This window comes from Saccostrea echinata, unplaced genomic scaffold, assembly GCF_033153115.1.
Source record: "Saccostrea echinata isolate AGI-Se365-2 ecotype Australia unplaced genomic scaffold, CSIRO_AGI_Sech_v1 ptg000054l, whole genome shotgun sequence".
Classification (NCBI taxonomy): Eukaryota; Metazoa; Mollusca; class Bivalvia; order Ostreida; family Ostreidae; genus Saccostrea; species Saccostrea echinata.
This window is the reverse complement of record NW_026889803.1, coordinates 32,543,967-32,561,730: the sequence shown is the minus strand read 5'-3', so window position 1 is coordinate 32,561,730 and position 17,764 is coordinate 32,543,967. Positions and strand designations below refer to the sequence as shown.

Genomic DNA, 17,764 nt, shown 5'->3' with positions numbered 1-17,764 from the left:
CTTCACATATGTAATCCTTGTGAGAAGACCTTTCCTTGGATACCAACAACTTTGACCCTTTGACCTTGACCTTGGAGTTTGATCTACTTTTGGAAAACTTTGACCTTGGTCACAACTTTTGAACGATTGGTGCTTCGGCTTTCATATTTCACCTGTGTATTTCTGGGGAGAAGGCCTTTCCTTGGGTACCATTAATTTTGACCATTTTACCTTGATGTTTGACATACTTTTGAAAAAACTTTAACCTTTTCCATATCTATTCAATGGTTGCTGCTAGGGCTTTCATATTTCACAGGTTTATTCCTCGAGACAAGACCTTACTTTGGGTACCAACATATTTGATTTGCATTTGAGAAAGTTTAACCTTTGCTAAAGTTGCCATACGGGGCATCAGTGTTTCATAAACACATCTTGTTCTTTATCTAAATAAATAGATAATTCATTTCTTCAAAGAATATTAACCACATTTTCACACAAAGACTTTTTTAAAGATATCACCTATAATGCATGACATAATTGTAAAAAATACTGCTAAAAAATGGGGGATACTAGATGTACGCTGTGCTCTATTATAATTTTTCATGCAAGATGAATTAAAGTGAATTTGCCTTCATTTTAAAGATACAAGTCAAATAGTTTAAATAAATGTTGATTTTAAATGTGATTTGGCGCTTTATTTCATTTTTAGTGCATTTTTTGTAGAATTGAAGCTGTCTTGAAATAACTTTTTTTAGCATTTCACACAGTTTTTGCACATGCTGTTGTGTGCAAATTAGCAATAAAGGTACAAGGGGTGATCAAAAAGTTCGCGAACTAATTGAATTACTTCCTTAAAAGAAATAAAATGAGCTGATTTCAGTGTTCATTATTTTTAAAAGAGTCCTCTCTGATTTTAATGCACATCAGCCATTGTTCTGCCCATGCGCGAATCACATGATCCAGGCAGTCACGTGGCATGCTCCGCAGCGGTCTGTTCATAGAAGCTAAGAGATTTTTCCGAGAGTTATATTTCTTACCATGCAAGTTATTTTTTATAGCGAGAACAGACCATCTGTCAGAAATGGCCAAATCTCGGCAACAGGATGGGTTGTTAAGGGAATCCCTACCCAGAATTAGCATGGTGACCATCACAACCCGAGTTCTCTGTCTCGGGGGCGTCGTTTATCCAATGTGGAAAAAGTATGAGCGCCTTCTTTTTTTCATATCTCATATGTTTAAAGTCTAAAGTAAACAATATTTTAGGGATTTAATAATTATATTATTGTTCTGATATTCAACTATTTTTCTATTTGCTACTTGGCAATCTTTCAAAACAAATTTATCAACTAAGGACACATCCTTTTACCAGTTTGCTTTTGCTGAGCAACAGAACAAAAGTCATTTTTAACCATCTCTCTGCCTTAACTAAAACAATCAATCCAATTAATGATTGAACTTCTGGTAAGTCTTTTGTCTTCATAAACCTTGTACAAATTATTACATTCTACTGCAAAGGAATTTCCGAGATATACGTTAAACTTTACAGGCGTTCGTTGCTCGAGTACGACTGAGTCAATCATTTTTTGTCACAAGTCACCTATATTGACGTCATTTTCACATTGTGACGTCACAAACACGGAGCAAAACATTATATAACATCTGCTATTTATAGAACATGTGTATGACTATATGTGTGCCAAATTTCATTCTGATCTGAATTGTGGTTTTGTAAATATAGAGATAGTTCGCGAACTTTTTGATCACCCCTCGTATTATTTTTATTGCCTAAAATTTATAGGCAAGTTGCAAGGAAAAATATGTCAAAGTTTCAAAAATTTCACGCAAAGACCTTTTGGACATAGTGTTTGAAATTGTGGTAGTATTTTCAAAGAGGGTATGATTATTTCAGATCATATATGAATATATTCCATATTATTTTGCTGTAGGGCCTGGCTATTTGGGGTCCACTCACAAACTCTATATGACATCAACTCAGGGATCGACATTAACGGTTGTCCGATTGCCCGGGACAAGTAAATTCTCAGTTTGGGCAAGTGAATCTTTCGACGTACTTGTCCGATCGGGCAAGTGATTTTTTTTCATAGAAATGTACATATTAATCACTGTTAATTTAGTTTACATTAATTTATATAAAAAAAAATAAATTGAAGACTTGATTTCCGCCAGGTACCTGACTGACAATATTTTTGCATTCAGAATTCCTTGTCAGCATTTTTGGATTATACCTTTCATTTGAAAATCGGGTTCGTTATTCCGTTTTTTCCCTTGTAAATATGCTGTTTGTCTATTCACTATCTAACATCTTTCTCAACTTCTTATTTGGACATTAGATTATTTATTTACTCAAAGAATATAAGTAAAGTGTAACACGATGTATCCTAGCTGATCAAGGTAATTAAAGATCGATGTGTGTTACGTAGCAACTATCTTCCTTCAGCGTTGTTTCACAGTTATCTCAGAAAATCACGATTCACAAAAGAATCCTACCAAAAATAATTTTTAAAAATATGAATTTTATTTAAACGGAGGGTTATTGCTACATGACAGTGTGTGTTAACAGGTTAAATTTACAAGGACAGTGGTATACATTTATGTACAAATGCAGCATTTAAATTTTTTCAGGTACCTCACCTTGCCAAATTGACGGTAGTTTATTTGGTCACATTTTTTCTTGTCATAACATTTACAGTAATAAAAAGATTTCTTCTGAAGTTCTTTCCTTATTTTGGGCAACCAAGTTTTGAGTTCGGATAAGTCAAAGTTTGAGATCACTTGCCTGAAGGGCAAGTAAATCTGAAAGTTAATGTCTATCCCTGCAACTGTGTAGTTTTTAAATTACTTTGTATAGCTGTCAATTCAGTAATATTATGTTTACATGTATGCAACAATAGGAATTGTTGTTAATGACTTTTTGGCATAAATCATCCATTTATGTGTATTTTTTTCCCCTATCCCCTTGATAATGTCAATGATATGTAAAGAACTTTTTCCCTACACATCATATTTCCCTTTCTGTTTCATTAAGAACATCTAAATACATGCTTATTTTTATGCAAGGGCAATGTTCAAATGTGTCAAGGACTGGTTCTACATCTGCTCACATTTGCCATGTCGCACAACTATAACAGTAGAAAAGGAGAAACATGGGGTTACCTGCATCTAAGTTTTGACATTTCAATTTTAGTAAAACTATATGTAGGATTTTTTCAGGGATGATTTTTACTATTTTGATTGAGAAACAGAATGTATTTGTGAAACACAATGCTTCTGCATGACAGCTCAAGGTTGAGATGAAGTTTTTCAAAAGTAGTGTCAAACTCCAAGGCCATGAAGTCAAAAATGTTCAATTGGTACCCAAATAAACGTCTTGTCAGAAGGAATACATCTGTGAATTATGAAAGCCTTTGTGCTAAACGTTCAAAAGTTATGGGTTAGCTAGGTTAAAGTTTTTGTGGCAAAACAGACAGACAGACCAAAAACTATAAGCCTGAATCAACAATTATTGGGGGGATAAAATTTTTTTGAATGGTGCCATTAAAATCTGGTGTTTCCATTTTTAAATCTAAAAGAAGTCAAAAGATTGACTGACAATTTCATTCACAGACACCAGATAATATACAAGTACTCTGGGCTTTAAACTCCTCAGCAATTTCAATCTGACATTTAAAGCCTACATCCTTTTTTGTGGTGGCTCACAGAGCAAGTAGAATATATGGGTCAAACAGTAAAATTTCTGTAAGAAAAAAACTTACCTTACGGACCAAACCAAAGACCCATATACCTTCAAGGCCAAACATATGTTTTTGTTAAAAACAAATATAATTATGTAGTTGTACTTGGTGAAAAAGGAGGGGGGAAAATTGCATTTTTTTTTATAAATTCCTATCGGGCTCGAGAGTGGACCTCATAATTTATGATGGCGGGAAAAACATTGCATGGTAATAAAGAGCTAATATGCATAAATTCTGAAAAGATTTGATCTATTTCTTAATTCAATAAATTACTAAATTTCTGATCATCAAACAGTAAAAATACATGTATAACTAAAAGAGAATCTAAAAACTAGGTCACCAAGTGACACATCCATCACATTGGAATGCAACATTAGACCCATGCTGCGTTTGTAAACGGTCATTCTCCGTGTATTTTATCATTATATTTTAATTTCATTAAAAACTAAAGATAAATCCTAAAACTATATATACCTTCTTTTTGAAGTCGCCCTTACTTCGTGTTGCTATCTTGTAAAGGTATTTGTCAGCTTCTCGCTCTCGATCTACATCACATGAGTAAACCGCGCCAAATTACGCAATCTGCTTTGCGATGGGAAATAATGATTGAACAGTAACAGAGGAAATTACGATTGTTTAAAATATTCCGGATTACAGCAAGGGTGCTTCATGTACATTATTATCTTGTATATACAACTGAGAGTTATTATACCTATAGTTATTTAAAATATGCACAATTCAGTGGCGTAGCAAGGCAAAAAAATGTGGATGCTTTTCTGATCGCAAGGGTCTGAACTCCATTACCCCCCATCCCCCCCAACCCCAACCCAGTGGGTCAAAGTGAGAGGAGCACCTGAAAGTTCCAATATTCAGGAGTGTTAGATTGATTCTCATTATTATGTGAAGATAATGCATTAACAAATTATCTCCGAATAATGAAACAAATATTGAAACTGATATACGATTATGTATTTCTTTCTTCAAGGAATTTTCTATTCAATTAATATCTAATTCATATATTTATATTTTTGGTGAAACAATAATGTGGATGCTATGGCATATTATAAGCATACATGGTAGCCATGGGTGTATGTATGTACATACAGTGTACATATTTGCAAACCGTTTATGAATGCTGGAAACCGGCCAGGGAAATCGTCCCAACAAGCTTTTATATTAATGCCTGAAAGAATTTTAACTTATTTAATGTCAGTCTTCAATTTTACAAATACGTTTTTTCCCTTCTGAATTTCTTTTTTAAAAAAGAGTCTACAGTTATACAAGCCAGATAAATTGTGTGTCCAGTCTCCAACGGCCTTTTACCGTGGCTAAGCTGCAATTTTCTAAATGGACAAACATATGTGCCTGTTTCGCCAATTAAAAAAAAATGCAGTACCATTTGGAGACACTTATCTTTATACAATCACCAATAAATACTGTATACATGTGTAGAATTACATGTGTAATATCCATGCACAAGTGCAAGATCCCCCAATACGTTTTCCACAATATATGTACACACTGTATTGATCATATATTTATCAAAGACTTCTGTCAAGTAAGTAATTGATTTAAGTGTCACATGCCAAATACATGTACTACAAATAAATAAACACAATTACGATATTGCATAATTATAGAATATCGGAATTCTGCCTATGAGCTAAAAACTGAAAAAAATTACAAATTATTATCTTTTCCCATAATTTTGAAATATTTCTAGGATACATCTTTTACATACATCTGTATGATTCCTTTTGTCAAGGATTTTTTTTAAAAAAAAAATTAAATTCATCTAGGCCCCCCTATAGGTTTGAAAAATTCTTTGGTGAAAGAATAACAAAGTCCATGTGCATGATTTCATTTTATTTATTTGGCACATCTAACAATATTGCATTTTTTATATCAATGAATTATAAGTAAATAAGCAAGTATAATTTAAAAAACAGTATAAAAACTCCCTTTTCTCCATCTAGAGCCCATTTTTATATTACCCTGTGTCAAAAGTAAAGTATATAATTATAACATTAAATAACTATAAAAGTTTTAAGTATAAATCGCAAGGGACAGAACACAGTTCCTGATGTACATAAATGAGCACAGCTCCAATTCAGTAGTGAGTCAAAACTAAAACATGTAAATGTGATTCTTTATATTTTTGCAACTTGTTTCTTCGCTTCACAGTGTAATATCAGTGTTTCAAGTCATTAATAAGTTTATGGTAAGCATTTCTTTCGATTTCTGGCGAATGGTCCCGAAGTATCTGCGCTTTGGCTGCTTGAGTTATCTCGCTTCTAACCGCTGCATCTTTGATGAAAGCATTAGCAATTTCTTTAAATTCCTGAAATTCATGAAAAGGTTGAGGAAGTATTTACATCCTCTTAACGACAGGGGTCCTGAGCTCACTCGTGATCGTGGGACGCACGGCTACCAGTGGACTCAGGAACCCTGTCGCTGTGAGGATGAATTTTTTTTTGAAACATACATGTATATACTTTAGATGGATACAGATGTCATTATACTAAATTATGTAATATATAGGCGTCGGAACCGGGGGGGGCTTAGCCCCCCTCCAGCCCCACCCCCGTTTTTTGCAAAGATAGACATAATATAGGCATTAAAATTGGAGCTTAGTCGCCGAACATTTTTTTTTGTCTAGCCCCCCCCCCCCCTCCCCAATTTCAACTATCATTATGCGGCGTCTTATCATTAATTCAGCGGTTGCTATATAGCCCCCCTTTTGCTTCCGACGCCTACGTAATATTGCTGGATGTATGGGTCTTATAGTTACAAACAAGCAATGGTCATTTACTAGTTCGTGTTTACATGTATAGTATGTGCCTATCTTGAAAAGAGTTTTGTTTTTAATTGTTAGAAAATAAAAATGTAAAGAGCCTTGAAAGATGCACCGTACATATGTTCTTTGAATCATGATTATTGATCAGTTTTGAAATATCCATTGACGCACCTCTGGAGAAGAGAACAGGAAACCCGTGACATTATGGTGGATCAGAGCCTCGTTTCCACCGTTACGCCTCGCCATTACTGGTGCACCCAAGTCCATGGACTTAAATGATAAATAAATAGAAATTCTGATGAAAATTCTTTCACTATATAAAATAACATGCAGTCCATATATTAAAAAATTAAATATCATATGAAAAAGTTATCTTAAAGTTAGTTGTTTAAAGCTGCCATGTCACATTGTCTTTTGGCCAAGTCATGACTGATTTCAGAGGAAACGAGCCTCAGCTCTAAATTTCGACACTTTTATGGAAGATGGAGATAAAAAAAAAATCAATCAAATTTAGCATACCATACATCGTAAAATTATGATTCATTTCAGAGAAATCATCAATATATCGGAGTTACTTTTCTTAGAAGAGGGTAACTGCCTATTAATGCTAGTACATGTACATGTACAACTGTACCTCTAAAATGACAGCGGCCATGCCTTCACTCTCAGATGTGTTAACCAGTGCGCTACTGTCCCTCATGCATGCATGTGTATCTTCAATGTCCATTTCTCCCAAGTATATTATGCCGTCCTTTCTAGGAAAAAATGGAAATTTTTCAAATTTTTTTAACTTTGTCGATAGATTTAAAAGTAGTTTAATGTGAAATTCATTATTTGAAGAACTACTTCAATTAAGTTTTTGTTTTCAATTTTCAATGGTTTATATTTCAATGTACAAGCCCACCCTTTCCGCCCTTTACATACTCAAGTATTTTATCAGTTTTTCAGACCTGCCAATTGCTTCCTGAAATTTAGCAAAATAATCCTCTTCATGCTGTGAAAGTAAGTTGTAACAATTTAGTAACTAAGCAGATGAATTTGATAAGTATAATTACATGTCCATGTGCAGTTCAAAATTTCTTTTTTATATTTTCAAACCCCTCACCTTTGGTCCAATTATAACGTAGAGTACATCTGCCCTCTCTCGATGCCACTCTTCAAAGATATAAAATTAAGTTAAATTTGCAGTTGCGTCTGAATAACTTTGTTAAGCAGGAACCAGCAAGCATACTATACTCGTAAATCGAAGTAGCTTATCTAACTAATTACATTCAGCCGAATTTCTAGTGCTCACCATTATTCTCGATTCTTTGATACGTATGAAAAAAGAACAATTTAAACCATTTTCAATTTTTATATATAAGTTTCCAGAAAAGAATTCTAAAATATTTAATAGAAAAATTGATTAACAATCGTTCAAATCTGTTTCATTTCAAACTCCACTCAGTAAGAATTCCCAGTAGTATCTTAGATCAATTAAAATACGATATCTCCTGTTATAAACGTGGTTGCATAATACTGGCTTGACTGTATTTTACTCTATAAACACAGATTTATTAGAGTGCTTTTTTCCAATTAACAGCAGAAGGTATACATGTACCTGCCATTGTATTGACGAGATACAGCGGGTCTTTGACGGGTCGGATGCTTCCAACGAAGAGGAAAATGTATGCCTCCGCCACCAAAGATGAGGACACGTGACCTTGGTTCACTAAATAGTCCCTCAGCCTCAAAGACGACGCTCTTGTTTGTATACCTAGAGAGGCAGCCATTAATCAACAATCGATATTACATACTGATCAACCCAATGTGTATTACATCAAGATGGATGTTCAGTTTATATTATCAAACTGCAGATTAAAACAGATTCGAATTTTTGCGTCATGCTTGCTTTTAGATGCCAGAAAATTAATTAACCTAGACACTTTTTGTACTTTAAAAACACTTATTTTTTAAGGAGGATATGAACTGCACAACGTAATAAAGCCTGTTTTAAGTGTTGTATTCTTCATCTTTAAAACGAGACATGCATTTCCCTAATAGTTGTGTAGATTAACATGGCTTATGTGCAGAAGTTCCATACTTATTGAGAATTAATTCAATTTCGAAATTCACGACGTTAATTTCTAGGAACATCAATTAAATTACCTTGCTTTATAATGGCTGTCCTTGACTTGTCTAGATGAGGCTGAAAAACACAGTGAGTTTCTGTTATAGAATATTCAATAGCCAGATGCACTGCATTCAGTTAACAATTTCCTGTATGTCACAAATTTTTACCCAGATTCTGAGAGCCTTATCCATCATTTCTTGGCTAAAAGCTACGATATATCTAAAAAAAAAAAATAAAATGAAAAATTAAAATCATTATAATAAGGAGAAGAAAGATAATACTTACATATAGGAAATACAGCTTGTTTACAGGCATATATGTCTGTTTTAATACACAGTAATACTGAATAATATCGTAAATGAAGCTCTGATTATTAACTATTTATGGATATTATTCATAATGACTAATATTTTGGAAAGACGGTTGCAGGCGCGGATCCCCAGGAATTGAAGTTAGGAGGCGCAAAATGTAGGCAGAGGGTCTGCGAGCCGCCTTGAAGCCCCCCAGTCGGTCCAGGACAAAGCCCTGGTGGGGACCCAGGAGGCGAATTCCCCGGAAGCTTCTGGATTCTAGAGATTTTGTAGGGTAGAAATGAGGTCTACTGAGTAGATATTTTAACTTTGTTTCAACGAAACTATGATTTACGCTAACTTTGACAATTTTAGGGGGGGGTGCGTCCCCCCCCCTTAAATCCGACACTGAGTTGTCAAGACAAGGATTCCAAACTAATAATAAAAAAATAAGTTATCCATAAATCAAAACTGAAAAAGTGAGTCAATGCTAACCTAGCCGCCCCCACAGCTCGCGACATTTTGAGTAGTTTGTCGTCATCTGTGTAAAACTGGTTAATGTCTGTACCACCAAATATTACGATGTAAGGAATGGGCACTGTAAATAGATAAATACTGTATATTATTTATAAGCACGTTAAATTACTTTATTTAAAATAATTTGAGAACAGCAACAAAATCCCAAGAGTAGTTAAATCATACGGTTTGAATAAATACGAAATGAGCTGTAAAGTCTCCATGTTTTCTTGTTACAAATTCTGCTTAACAGGAAAAAAAAATAACCACGAAAACAAAATGACAGCATATTATACTGGTGTAGGTAGAAAGAATTTTATTTTTGCATAAAGAGTTTTCGCAACCATGCAGTAAGGTTTGTATGAATCCAAACTGTTTAAAGGTAATTATACAGGAAAAAAAACACATTTGGCCCTTACTGAAACTTTGTTCAATAGCAGATTGAAAAGTTAGACAAAAGAGACAGCAGCAATACAAACGCTTGTAGGCTACAAGTACTTAACTTTTCAGACTTCTGTTAAAAAAATGAAGTGCTTGCGTAAACTATGCACTTTAATATCATGATGCCGCATGTTTTGTGTGGCACAAAATCGTTATACACGGAGTAAAACTTAATCCTTTTTTCCGGCATGAGATACAGGCATTGATTTATACCTTTATCCGACAGAAACTTCCCAGCTTTGTATGCATGTAATGCAATGATGATATCCACTTCGTTATCCGTCAACTTTTTAAGAAATTCCTCTTCATTATCAAAATCTGCCGGGTCCCATTCTTTACAATCCAGATTTCCGGACTCTAAATGTGACCTGAAATTTCGTGGTTTTAAACTTGATCAATTGGCCAGTTAAGTATAATACACGTACATGTAGTTGGTTAGATGTAAGCATTCTAACTAAAATTATGACAGTGCAGGACCAACATAAAGCTTAATTACAATGTAATTGACTTTTCTTTGATAGCATGATATCTTCATACGCAAAATGAGCAAAGGAATGTACATACACTATATAATATTGACCAGTGGGCGTGTCTTCAATGATTTACGTCTCGACCGTTTTCCCGTTACCTGATTCTTTGTACTGTTGAGTGGTTTCCACTAGGTTTTCGAAGTGGCGACAACAGCAAAACATTTGATGGCATTCTAGGTCACCATCACCCCTGCTATAGATAGCGGAAGTATGTCACCTACATGTACACTGTGTAATCTACAAAATAGGTGACACTATGCTTACAAGTCCCACGAAATGTATGTCACTGCATTGTAAATCACATCTCATCTGGTATCTTACTTGGTAGTTCAAATTAGAAACAATGTATTCAATGTAGACAGAAATTGAACTTAAAGTCTTAATATGAATTAACCATTACTTGAAGGATGCGACTTATTTCAGTCTATTCAGCTTAATAACAATATTTAACTGTGCCTTCGACAGCGTGTACAGAAAACTTTAAGTTAAATATAGCTTGCTTCCTCAAGGTCCTTGAACAGCTGTAGAAAGTTAATGTTGCGTGAACGCCACTACTACAGTGAGCTTTCAAGCAACACACCTACTGGACTGTTTTTCCAAGTCGTAAGAACTTTACTTAAAGCAGTAAGTGTATGTTGCTAGCTAACGCACATATGTACTTACACAGACACAGTTTGATGTATACTGTATAGCTGGACTGTCGCTAGTAGGATGTTTACATAGGGAAATTGAAACACAAACCGTAAACGATCCATTCCGGTAAAGTACGAGTACATGCTACATGTAGATGATTCCTCGCAAGTTAATAATACATGTATATATAGACCACTAAAAGCAGGCAGAAAACACCATTTTTTGCCATTATCTTTGACGATCATACCCTTTCTTCCAATTCTGCAAAATGGGAGGAATTTCGTCTCTCTCCTCTAAATAGATTGTTTTTATTTAAATTTAATAGGAACATGTGAGCATATTTTTTTTTTTAATAAATTCACACGTATTTGATTTTTTATCAGATCTTTTTCAAATTAGGAAGTTGGTGGGTAAGCTTTCTGACTATAAATAATAGAAAATGGTTGTCATGAATAAATGTCCGCAGTTGTACTAGTACTGTGAAACACTCGTCGGTATTGAATTCCGTGAACCTCTAGTTTTGAATTGTGTAAATTTCAGTAACTTTTCTAGTTATGAAGTATAAATCTATTGTGTTTATCTCAAAAGTAGCTTTACGAAAGTTGACCTTAAGTCAAGATCTAATTTACATGTAAAAAAAAAAAAAAAAAAAAAAAAAAAGCTTCTTGGGTAAAGTTTTCATGATTTTTGATTTAATTTGATTGTTTGATAAAAATTGTGTTATAAAATCGACTTGGAGATAGGCGGCAGAACAATACTATCGTTCGCAGTTCTTCACATTTATAATGCTCCTTTGCTTCAGAAGAAGTTTAAAAAGTTGTCCCACATCTCTACGTTAATTTAAACACATTTTCTGTTCTATATTTGGTATAAAGAATAATAGCACAGACGCAAACGAAGCTATTTCGGGGGAGGGGGGTAACACTTTACAGATATGAGAGGCACAACCTTCTTGCTCTGCTTTCTTTCTAAAATTTATCTATACTGTGTAAAGTGTACAATATATTGATAATAAAAATATAACAAACAACAACACACAAACTAAACATTTTTCAAGCACTTTATTGAAAAATAAATTCTACTTACATGTATAACTCATCTTCAAATATACTTGCCCATCAAATTATTCGTTGTTATCGTTGAGAGGTAAAAATATTCCCTGAAAAAAAGATTCTAACCAGGGAAAATCAATCATGATTAAAAGTAATGACGAAAATAATCAATTTAACCTGAGAGTCAAAAATAACTAAACAAAAAATATTATATACCAAAATACTAGACTAAGTATAAGCATTTTTAAATGAGAGAATAGTTAATTCTGAAAATTTAAGGGATTTTAAAAAAATACCTTTGGATAAAATAAAATAAATGCACTACATGTATCACCTCGGAAAAAAAAAACATCACATGCACTAGCATATACAAGTACATACAAGAGGCCCAAGGGCCTTAATGGTCACCTGAGTATAATACAACACTGTAAAGGATCCATAGAAGTATAAAACAAGATTAACTGATAGACAATTTCACAAAGCAATGTTGCCCATGAATTTCATAAATCTGGTAAAACTACCCTTGCTTATTATTGTAACGTGCTAGAACCGAGTGATCCTTGGGATCATACTTGGTTTTCCCAAGTCTTATAGGGATAATAATGAAAGCAAAGTATACAAATACATAGAGAATATTCAATGTTTTGTAGTTGGATATGGAATTTATTTCACGAGTGGGACAGGATTTTTTGATATTTTCACGAGTGCGAAGCACGAGTGAAAATATCAAAAAATCCTGTCTCACGAGTGAAATAAATTCCATATCCAACTACAAAACATTGAATTTTCTATTTATTACATTTTGTTTGATTTTCCCTTTGCCTCTGTCTTTTCTTAACACCATGTAATTGTGTGACGTCATAGTTGAGCAGTTGAGACGTCATGGCTTAGCAGTTGTAAGATGACAAGACATTGTAACATGGATTTTAGCAACATATTTGGGAAGAAATTGGCAGTTTTAGTCTCTGTCAAGATGGTTTAGTCACTATTTCAATCTTATTACATACCAGAAATTATATTTTACTTACTTTGATATCCTTTCATACTGTGAGAGAATACCACTTATGTATCCTTTCACGCTGTGAGAGAATATCACTTTTATTCAATGAATAAATCACAGTATTTCACTGTTGAAAATGTAATAAAATGGACACTTGCCTATTGTGTAAGGTATTCAATTTATGTCACATGCCTAGTGCTACAATTCAGTACACAGAGACTTGGCTATATAACGTTGCTATTTGCCACTAATTACAACAAGTCACACTGGCTCTCTGTGATTCTTTGTTCACTTTGATAAAGTGTAAAATAACTTTATCCTGACTGTCTTCTGTCAACCATGACTCTCTCAGTGACAATAACTCACCTAATGTCAAACAGATCACCACAGTATAATCATACCGTGCACGATAACAACTTTTGCTAAATACATAAATGATCTTTATGCCAATCTTTTATGTTGCTTTCCAGGCAAGATTCTGACTTTGAGCATGCTTTGCTCATTTAAATTAAACATTCCTCATTATTTTGTTTCTATATACATAACATTCTTTCTTGTATACTCATTCAATCAAATAATCTATCAATTAGAATATATACAAGGATTTTTTGATTAACAACATCTAGCAAAGGGAAGTAACTCTCACTTGTGTGCTCTGTTTGCCTCCTAGATACCCAGGAGCAAAGAGAAGTCACATTTACTTATAATTATATTTAATACATTTACATTGATATTATTGCATTTAGTTTGTTTGCTTGGTAATCAGGGGCAGAGAAGATTTTCAAGGCATTAAATGCATTTTTGCTAATAAATTAATAGAGCCCATCCCAAGCACAAGAACCCCTAACCCAAGGGGCCATGAAATTCACAATTTTGGAAGAGGCACCCTTTCTCATCATAATTATGTGTTTAGTTTGTCTGCTTAATATCAATGGACAGAGGAGAAGATTTTCAAAAAATCAATGCATTTTTATTATATAATCATTAGAGCAACCCCCACGGAACCCCTGACCCAGGGGTCATGAAATTCAAAATTTTGGAAGAGGCACTCTTCCTTATCATAACTATGTATTTAGTTTATCGGCTTAATACTAAGGAGCAGAGGAAAAGATTTTCAAAGAATTAATGCATTTTCACTATATAATCACCAGAGCCCCGCATTATTACTAGAACCCCTGACCCAGGGGCAATGAAATTCATAAATTTGGAAGAGGCACTCTTCCTCATCATAACTATGTACTTAGTTCATCGGCTTAATACCAAGGAGCAGAGAAAAAGATTTTCAAAGAATTAATGCATTTTCACTATATAATCAATAGAACCCTGCCCTAACACCAGGACCCCTGACCCAGGTGCCATGAAATTCATTTTTTTTTTTAGAAGAGGCACTCTTCTTCATCATAACTGTGTACATAGTTCATCGGTTTAATACCCAGGAGCAGAGGAGATGATTTTTAAAGAATTAATGTATTTTCTTCATATAATCATTAGAGCCCTGCCCAAACACAAGAACCCCAGACCCAGGCCTAGGGCCATAAAAATCACAATTTTGGAAGAGGCACTCTTCCTCATCATAACTATGTACTTTGTTCATTGGCTAAATACCCAAGAGCAGAAGAGTAGATTTTTAAGGAATTAATGCATTTTCACTATATAATCATTAGAGCCCCACCCCTGACCCTGGGGCCATGAATTTCACAATTTCGATAGAAGGCTCTATGCTTATTACAATCATGTCAACAGTTCGCTTGATGTCTAGGAGTAAAGAAAAAGATTTTTAAGGATTGCATTAATTTTGATGGTTTTAGCCCCAACCCTCAGGCCCCAGAGGGGCAGGGGCCGTGATTTTCACAATTTTTACTCCCCTTCACCCATAGATGCTATATGCCAAAATTGGTTGAAATTGGTTCAGTGGTTCCATAGAAGAAGCTAAAAATGCTCAAAAGTTTACGACCGTTGGACGACGCACGACGACGGACTAAAACAGATAGCGGTGACTCAGGTGACCTAAAAAATAGACAAAAACACCAACAAAAAGAAATAAACTAACATTTTAATAAATAACATTCAAATAAAGTATCACAGAAAAAAGATGCAAGGATTTCAATAAATTAAGTCGATCAATTTAACAAAATAAAATAAATGTACCAACCATTTCGATTGATAAGTACTTTGTAAAAAGATCAATGGAAAAAGCAACAAAAACGTGTAACTAACAACAACAACAAAACATACAACAAGTATCTCATTAAATGAAATACATGTAAATCAATCAGTAAATAACATGTACCAAATTTTTCTGTGAATCCACAAATAGGTTAAAAACAGGACAACAAAAATTTTAAAAAAAATGTAAATGCACCAAAAATTTTCAAATAACAAAAAAGTACAAAATCATAAAAAAGTAATAATAACAAATATTCTTTGCTGCATGAAATGGGCGATGTGTTGCCTATATGGCCTCTGCTGCCCAACAATAAAACGCTTGCAATCGCGCCCGCGCTGCTGGCGGTTATGTAGATTGCTGAAGGGTGACGCTCATGGGCCACAACGATCACCTGAGTCAATATACCTCTGCCGTTCATCATCAGTAGATTTTTTTTTCCTCCTATATATTCATGTGTAAGACTTTGATCCACCATTGTGGCCCACCCAACCCCCGAGGGTCATGATTTGAACAAACTTGAATCTACACTTCCTAAGGATGCTTCCATAACAATATGACTAATCATGACTTTGTTGTTCTTGAGAAGAAGATTTTTAAAAAAAATTCCCCTATATATTCCTATGTAAAACTTTGAATTCCCATTATGGCCCCACCTTAATCGCCAGGTAAATGATTTGAACAAACATGAGCCTACATCATGTAATGTTGGTTACATAAGTTTCAACATTTTTGGTACAATGGTTCTTGAGAAGATTTCAAAAGATCACACCAAATATTCACCAATTCTTTAACATCTCCCCTTAAAAAAGGTTGTGTCCCTTCATTTGAACAAACATGAATCCCATACACTTATGAATGCTTTCTGATAAGTTTGGTTGAAATTGGCCCAGTGGTTCTGGAGAAGAAGTCGAAAATGTGAAAAGTTTATAGACGGACAGACCGTACGCCCGACAAAATGTGATCAGAAAAACTCGCTTGAGTTTTCAGCTCAGGTGAGCTAAAAATGGTGAAAAAAATATTTAAAAACCTTTAACATTATAGATAAAAACACGAGTTTAACTATCAACCCTTAGTTTCTTAAAAAGCCTAGTCAGTCTTTTAACTTTCTTCTCTTGTCTTGAAAACTGAAATGAAAATTGAATGTTTCTTTTGAAAAAAAATAGGAATATCTATTATCTAGTAAACAAAGACAAAAACAAAAAATAACAAATCAGGAAAACACACACACACACACAAAAACTCTTACATCTTTGGATGGCTTCCACTTTTTATTTGGTGCGAAAGGAGAACTCGGTCTGGGTCTTTTATTAGACTGTTTCTGAAATTTAATGTATATTGCCATATATATAAACAAGCAATTGTGATTCCTTTCTTTCTAAAAAGACCCTTCAATTTCTTATTCTTGTTTAATTTTTTTTTTTAAAATACTTCAGAACTAGGTCATAAGGTATATTGAGTAGTGTTCATTGCTTAACGCCGAGTTGGAATTATTTCGGCCTTATTTTGGCAGGTCATAAGGTTCATAAGAAGAGAGTACTCACAGGCTTTGGCTTTTCATCTTGGCTTGATTTCTCCAGTTTCTGGGGGGTTTTAAGGGGGGTGCATTTATCCTCTCTGCATTGTTCATAAGAAATTTGCTTCTCTCTAATCTAGAATGGATTTTGAAAAATATATCAAAAAGTCAATAAATGAAACATCCAGTATGAGAAAAGTAAGCAATTGAGAAAATCATATATCATCATCTCAGCTCTATTTAACATCTTAGAAAAAAAAATCTAAACAACTATTTAAACATATCCATGATATTGTAAAAATATGTGTCAATGTTGAAACGATTGGGTGAGTTTTAGACATGGACATTTATTATACCCATAAACAATCAAATGCATGTAAATATTTTATGAATCTGTTCAAACAGAAAAAAATCAACTTTACCTCGCATACCAAGTTGATTGTTGCCTTTTTTCGCTATTCGGGCGCCTTCGGCTGTTTAAAACAGACAAAGCATAAAGCTCTAAATTTTATTACTGATTGTAATGCTCATTAAACAGGAGCTTTTTAAATAAACAAGTTTTAATTGAATTGATTTTAATTAAAATTAAGAAGAAACAATTGCTATCTCTCTTCAGCTGGTAACAATATTATTTTTCTCGGAGTTTCCGATTCATTTATTCAGAGCACAAATTGTTAATTATTATACAGGAACACAGTACAATGTATCTTGGTAGTAAGATTGAGAGTTACTTTAACTTAGCTGTAATTAAATGATTCTCACCAAGTCAGTACTGATCAGAGAATTTCCGCCGATACAACTGGTCGTATACGGCCCTTTTCGTTTTAGCACATCCTGTGACGAGGAAAAAATCGTTTGACAAATGCAGACATCCTTACAGAAAGGGTCAATGATGCAATATGTCCTCCCTCTATTATACTCACCTTCTGAATAGAAGACCTCGCCTTCAACGATCCTATTTTAGTTTTCACCTCCTAACAA

General features: G+C 34.0%; 1 protein-coding gene and 1 long non-coding RNA gene across 2 annotated transcripts; both read right to left on the bottom strand.

The window, feature by feature from the left end:
- Nucleotides 1–5,612: 5,612 nt before the first annotated feature.
- LOC133171959 (glycosyltransferase 1 domain-containing protein 1-like) lies at nucleotides 5,613–10,640 on the bottom strand. The gene is made up of 11 exons (XM_061306756.1): nucleotides 10,517–10,640; nucleotides 10,102–10,256; nucleotides 9,427–9,529; nucleotides 8,809–8,860; nucleotides 8,677–8,716; nucleotides 8,129–8,284; nucleotides 7,634–7,683; nucleotides 7,479–7,522; nucleotides 7,163–7,283; nucleotides 6,700–6,798; nucleotides 5,613–6,072 (listed from the first exon to the last, which is right to left on the bottom strand). Exons 1-11 carry the CDS (start codon nucleotides 10,588–10,590, stop codon nucleotides 5,923–5,925), a joined length of 1,044 nt encoding a protein of 347 aa, XP_061162740.1. The 5' UTR covers nucleotides 10,591–10,640; the 3' UTR covers nucleotides 5,613–5,922.
- Nucleotides 10,641–16,356: 5,716 nt separating this feature from the next.
- On the bottom strand, nucleotides 16,357–16,912 carry LOC133171610 (uncharacterized). The gene is made up of 3 exons (XR_009718823.1): nucleotides 16,812–16,912; nucleotides 16,517–16,588; nucleotides 16,357–16,394 (listed from the first exon to the last, which is right to left on the bottom strand). It is a non-coding gene; the product is annotated as an uncharacterized LOC133171610 (long non-coding RNA).
- Between the last annotated feature and the right edge of the window lie 852 nt (nucleotides 16,913–17,764).